The sequence below is a fragment of the Amphibalanus amphitrite genome, unplaced genomic scaffold (assembly GCF_019059575.1).
Source record: "Amphibalanus amphitrite isolate SeventyFive unplaced genomic scaffold, NRLGWU_Aamphi_draft 000070F_arrow, whole genome shotgun sequence".
In the NCBI taxonomy this organism is placed as follows: domain Eukaryota; kingdom Metazoa; phylum Arthropoda; class Thecostraca; order Balanomorpha; family Balanidae; genus Amphibalanus; species Amphibalanus amphitrite.
This window is the reverse complement of record NW_024881566.1, coordinates 362,676-369,481: the sequence shown is the minus strand read 5'-3', so window position 1 is coordinate 369,481 and position 6,806 is coordinate 362,676. Positions and strand designations below refer to the sequence as shown.

Sequence of the window (6,806 nt, the reverse complement as noted above, 5' to 3'; positions counted from 1 at the left end):
TTTATTTACTTTTACCTGCCACCTCACTTGATTTATTTTCTCATTATTTAGTTTGCTATCGATACTCGATGGAATGTCGAGAGAATATTAAAGAACCTTTTTGCTGTGGTCTAAAAAATTAATCGTGCTGTTTACGCCTGCTTTGGAATCACAAAGTAACATTAAATATGACAGTGCACATGCTCATGCACATTGCACACTGCACAGTGCACTAAATGTATGTTAGACTGATTCTGTGGGTTTCGTGAAGGCATCTCTAAACATTTGGAGTTCCGTTGCTTTCTGTTGTCGTGCTGCTCGTTCAAGAACTAATTGTGATGTTCCTAATAGTTGCGTTAATAAAATATGTGAGAGTGATGAATGGATGATGTCCTACCGGCCCTACCTACGTATGATATCGCTTTATCGTCTATCAGTATCGATACTCAGCTACATATAACTACATGTATTATCATAAGGTATGTTTATGCTTGAAGGGACCCTCCCACCTTCAAAAAAGTTAATGAAATGGCATAAAAATGGTGTCGCATGGTTCAGATTGAGCAACAATGCATATCAACAAATTTCATTGAAAAATATAAACCGGTTTTTGAGATATTAGTCCATTGCCTTTGTTTATTTTTCGGAGCCTTTGCTGTCTAACGCCATGACTCTCGGTTTCCAGACCCATTCGCTCCATAACTTCTGCGCTTTTTCGATCGCCTTTCGATTCGGAGAGTATTAGAAATGTCGTATTTATATTTGTGTCACACATATATTATTTGATCGAGCATCACGACAAATAACGACAAACATAAGGTGAGACGGGCCCTAGGCGGACCCATCCACACACACATATAAAAACACAATGTGAAGATGATGAGGTGATGGGTCGGACCGGCCGCACTTCCGCCGCTGTCGGCGGACTGTCGGCCGGCCCTCCAGTCGTCTCACGCGACCGGGATTGCACTTCCACACAGGTCAGACTGGTGAGACCGATGATGGGTGAGAGAAACAGGTCGCCGCCGGGCGCGACTCGGAGAGCGGCGGCCCGGCGGCGCTGGCGCTGCTGCGGCTAGGGCGCGGCGTCGGCGGCCGCAGTCGGGCCGTGACGTAGCGAGCTCCGGCAGCCAGGCCATGGACGGAGGGACGGGACGGGACACGGGAGCACGTGCACTTACTCGGCGTCAGCGGCCTTCAGAGCCTCGGCGTGCGCCTGGGCGTGCGCAGCCTTGGCGGCGGCCACCTCGGGAGTATCAGCCACCGGCAGCGGCGCGGCAGCGTCGAACACGGGCGCCACGTTGGTGTCGACGGGAGCCACGGGCAGGTCGGTGCGCGCCACGTGGAAGCCGAGCGCGTCAGAGTAGTATGAGGCCACCTGGGTCTGTCCGTTAGCGTCCACGTAGCTGAAGCCGCCACGGACGATGCCGTCGGCCGTCTTGATCTCCTGCTTGCTGGAGGTCGGGTTGGAGTAGCCGTAGTCGTACTGGCCCAGCTCGTCCTGGGCGTGGAACTGGGACGAGACAGAGGCGGCGTACGGGAAGGCGGCACCCACGGTGTTGTAGACGGCAGGCACAGGAGCGGCCTGGGCGTACACGGCAGGAGCCGGGGCGGCCTGCGCGTACACGGCAGGAGCAGGGGCGGGGTGGGCCACAGCCTGGCTGTAGACGGCAGGGGCCGGGGCCGGGTGGGCCACGGCCTGGCTGTACACGGCCGGAGCGGGCGCAGCCACCGGCACAGGGGCAGCCACGCGCACCTCATGAGCCACCGGCACGTGCTTGACCACCACCTGGGGCACCTCGACCTCCTTGACAATCACCTTGGGCACCTCCTTGATGACGTAGCGGGGCACCTCCTTGACGATCACCTTCGGCACCTCCTTGTACACCACCTTGGGGACCTCCTTGATGACGGTCTTGGGCACCTCGACCACCTTGACGACCGGCTTGTGCACGTACTTGGTGACCTGAGGGGTGTAGTGGTGCACCTTGGTGTGTGCCACGTGGTGCACCTTCTTAGCATGGGAAGAGGGAGAGGAAGAAAAGCGGGCGTGACCTGAGGGCAGTGCGTAGCCATAGCCATTAGCATGGCTGCCGGAGCTATACGCCCTTTGCGCCGACGGATGGCCGGCCGAGACGGCCGCCAGCAGAGCCGACAGGAGAACCTGCGAACGGAGAACGGGGCGCACTCAGACACCGGGGGAGGCCGGCGGACGGACGGACGGACTGAAGGTAAGGGGAAGCACTCTTGTTTATGTTCAAGTAATTGTTAAACATCCGTTCAAATAACAGGCTGCATTAGTTTCCTTACAGTAAAGCGTTGAAGGGTGTCTTAGCGTGACGATTATTAAGGATCTTTCACACTTTTATCTTCAACTTTTCAAAGAAGTATTACTCATAGTTTCTCGATTGTGAAACACTTTCAGTTGTGCGATAAGTAATGCATATAAATATTATTCATCGGCAGGTTGAGTGAGACGACTGGCAACTGAAACAAGCCATCGTCTCCACCGAAGCTCGGCGTCCACTTACCAGAACTCTCATGTTTGCACAGCAGTCCTGAACCTGGGGAAGTGCTGCCGGTCTGGCGGCGCGTCGGCGTTTTATAGGGCGCCGGCGCCGTCAGGGTCGCTGGGTCGTCCCCGGCGCCGCCGCCAGGGTCACCGGGGCGCTCCAGGCAGGGGAGGGGCGTCCTCCCGTCGACACAGGACCGGCCATCCGGCTGCTGACGACCGCGGGCCGCGCTCGGCGACCCTGGCCTTGCCCACGGCACCGCCACGCCGGCTTGTTCCGCCGTCCGGAACCGCGCGGCGCGGCCCCAACGCTCTCGACTGAACATTGTCCATGGGCCGCCCCCGGCCCGCGCCCAGCCGCCCGCTCAGGAGCTATTGACGGCGTCGTTTTCGTGCTCAGCCACCGTAAAATAGGCACCTGGCCGTGGGTTTGTCTGTGAGTGAGTAATACGGGGTCGTATACCGGTAATGACATCCTGGTTAGATATATCTACGGTAGCGATATTTAACATGAACCTTAGCATATACGACGTCTGTAAGCTCTAGCCGTTTCCACGACGGGTTATCTGGCGAACGTACAGGGTGTCCAGAAAAAACGGATACTATTGTTTTTTGCTGTAATTCCGAAAATAAACACCTTACATTTTAAAATGGCACATGCTTGTATTCGCAAAAATATGGCAAAACAGACAGCAGGCACCACATGGCATATTAACTCTTTGGTTAGTCGCGGCAGCTCCTCAAAGTAGATACTCAATGTGAGCGGCCTTCCGGCGGATCAGCTCCAGCACTAGCACAGTCTGCAGGTGACTGATGGTCATGTTGACCATCTCGGAGGGCAGACAGACAACTTTCCAACGACGCATTACAGTGCTCATGAGTTTTGCCAAATCTTGCACTATGAGCACACGAAGTTGGAACAAAATCGGCACGTGCGTTAATGAATGCGACTTAATTTTCGTAGTATCTTTTTTTCTGGACACCCTGTACCAAACTTGACCAAATCTAGCCAATTCTCTTTTACAGCAAACATCTTCATATTATGGGTATATTTCAATGTTTTAATCGATTGTATCTGATAATTTGATAAATAAACTCTATAAGGAATAAGTGCAACCCAAGCTGAAAACAACTAAGAATCGGCTACGAACCCAATTTAACCAAATCGCGCCTAATGTGACCAAATGTGTGCCAGATAACCGTCGTGAAAACCTGTAAAAACCAGAAACGGCTTCTGTCCTCCAAGCTGCTTAAAAATGCAATGGTAAGTAGATATTTAGGAAATTGATAAGGACGAAAATCGCATTGCAGTTAACAAGTTACAATCGGATGCTCTTATAAACAGACAATCGGCACCATAGCAAAGGCTGCTTTTGATATAAAATTAACTATCGACGAATGTTGCTATACTCCCTTTGGCTGCATCGGCAATACCCATGGCTCAGGCAGCCAAGGGAACTGTGATGCTTAAATGCAGTCTCAGCGGTGACTCGCTCTAGACTGCATTTTGTTGACCTGAGATGACCGAATCTGGGCGCTCCAGTTCACCCCAGACGAGTCCAGTCACCGAAAACGCAATACTCGTATGTGTTGTGGACCGAAGTCTTCTGCATATATTACCGTGCCGAAAATCCGTGAGATCCGTTCTACGAATCTTCAATCCGTTTCTACGAATTCTTGAGTTTGCTCCTTATTTAAAAAGATAACTGCTGGTTAGATGCTGGTCCTCGTGAAATAGGTACGTATAAGGGTGATTTTACGCCACTTTTGATATATCGGGCCCCATGTCAACGGATGACTTAATTTACGTATAAGGCAGGGATAGCCAATCGAATCAGGACTATGTAGAATTGTGGAGTCAAACATGAGATAGATGTTGAATTGTGATGATGTTAAATATTAGACTGTGATACTTAAATCTCTGCCAGAAAAGAAAAAAAAAACATTTCATTTTACCCATCAATCAACATTCAGCACAAACAAGGTCAATCTGAGGTTAGCATGATCAAAGAGTCCCTCGGTTGACCTGGAATGACCGTAATCCGGAAGCAAATCACATCACATCTCTCGATAGGGCTGCGAATAAACAGTGGAGCCAGACGGCTAAGGTGTTACCGAGTCTAACACAGATGTCATGATGGCAGATATCAGATGTTACTGCGGGTGAGGGCTGTATTTTTCACGACATATGACATGACGGTGCATGAGAGTAGGTAGCTATCATTCGTATCCGCGATTTTTCGCCACGCCCACTCATCGGACTTTAAATAAACGCCGGAAACAAGTCAGCACAGTCCTTGATTTCATTTAAGTTTCGCACCCATTATCAAAAACGAATGTGTCTTGTGGTCCACCTCCAAGGACTCCATAACGACTCCCACACACATACATCTCACATCATAGAGAACATGCACCCAAAGGCCACAACAAATAGGAATTATCTGTCACGCAGCGCTGCGCCCGTCCCGATGACGTCGTTCCAGCCACGTCATTTTCCGTCGTTCAGCGAACGTTCCCGGCTGCCGATGGGGTTACGGCTATCTCGGGGGCGTTACCGGTAACCGGTGGGGTCGTAAGATTATCCCCCGATGGCTGATAGGGACTATGGGCCGTTCTCTGTCGCTGGTGCTGGACGCTGGTGCTGGACGCTGGTGCTGGTGGCTGGTGCTGGACGCCGGTGCTGGACGCCGGTGCAGCTCCGGCCCGGCGCTGTTCCGGCCCGCTCAGAGGATGACCTCCGCCGTCCATACACGCCGCGCCGGTGTCAGGCGGCGGCCGAGGAGAGGCGCGGAGAGGCGTCCAGACGCCAGCAGAGGAGGCCGGACGCTCCGGTCCGCCACCTTGGCCCAATTACCTTGAGAGCCGGCCGATCGGCGCTCCGCCCGGGCTGTGGCTGCCCCGCCCCGCCCCGCCCCACCCTGTGAATACACCACATACGGAACCACAGCACGGCCTACACAGAACCACACTGTGAGCGACTCGGAACCGCATAATGTGTTACGTGGAATTATGTTACGCCCTACAAGGCAATGCACCATAACCTACGCTCTATACGGAACTGCTCAGCAGCATGATAGCATGATATATCGTCATCTGAAGTTAACTACTGTAACACTGTGTGCACCGTCTGCTCCATTCACTCACTGTTGTATGTTGTCTTTCAACCTTCCGCCTTTCTTCTTTTGCCAGCCTTTTCACAATTAGGGTACACAACCATGTAAAAGCCAAAAGGACGTGAACATGTAAGCGAGGGAGACCGTAAAAAGGAGCGAAAAAGAGGCTTAGCTGATGGGATGCAACGAGTGGTCTAGAACGTTCGCAGTGGTGTGATCACCTCGGCCGCAGCTGTCTCGATTCTTCCCTTTTCTCCTTCCCCTTCTCGTTCACAGTCGCTCACGTAATTTTCTTCCAGCTCATCCACCCACGCACGTTCTCGCCTCTCCCATGTATAGTTCTTTGATAACAGATATGTACGTAAATGTATGTACGAATTGTTCAGTTTCGTTGAAGGGAAATTAATTGCTCTACAAACCTTTAATAATGGTCTCTGTATCACATCATTTCTCAGCTGTTACTTTGCTCTAATTTCTAAACGATAAAAATAACTAAAACTCGTAACGCCACATTTGTGATTCATGTGTTCATGGGTATGTAAATGCCTAGGAACGAAGACATCAGATATATTAAAACTGCAAACATCCCAGCGGGACGTGGAAGACAAGGACATCAGTGGGTTGCCGCGCAGCTAATTTTTTTTTTTTTTTATAACCAATAATCACGCTATACGCTATGACGGGGGCTCCAACAGGACGCTAATTATAAAACTTGCTCATTTACGCACGCTGCACGCCCTTGAAACACTGCTCGTATATCTTGGTCGCTATCCAAGACCGGTCAGGCGAACGGCTACTGCCACCGGAAGCACAGTGCACACCACCGTGAACATTACTATAATACTCGAGCTACCAACTCGAGTCTCTAATGCTCTCGTATTAGTCTCGTGTCTATTGCTGGAGCTCCCTGTATTAGGAGGGCGCGTTCTTCACAGACCGCCGCGCCCGTCCGTCCACCCGGCGTCCATTATTGGCTCAGCAGGGTCGACGCAGACGGCCCCTCACTTCCGCAGTGGGCCGGGTCGGGCGGGGCCGGGTGGGTCCTTCCAGGGTCACGGCGAGCATCCCGCCTGCCATCTGCGGGAAGCGCCCCTCCCCAGCGGCCAGCACACACCCTGCCCCCCCCCCCCAGCGGCGGCCCGTCGCCAGCAGCGAGGTCGCACCCTCCTTCAGACCTGGATTACTTCGTCAGGGGCTGCTCC

At 52.4% G+C, this 6,806-nt stretch overlaps 1 protein-coding gene across 1 annotated transcript; it reads right to left on the bottom strand.

Annotated features, from left to right (window-relative positions):
- Positions 1-720: 720 nt before the first annotated feature.
- Positions 721-2,922, bottom strand: LOC122379061 (calphotin-like). The gene is made up of 2 exons (XM_043360945.1): positions 2,511-2,922; positions 721-2,143 (listed from the first exon to the last, which is right to left on the bottom strand). Exons 1-2 carry the CDS (start codon positions 2,520-2,522, stop codon positions 1,157-1,159), a joined length of 999 nt encoding a protein of 332 aa, XP_043216880.1. The 5' UTR covers positions 2,523-2,922; the 3' UTR covers positions 721-1,156.
- Positions 2,923-6,806: the final 3,884 nt, after the last annotated feature.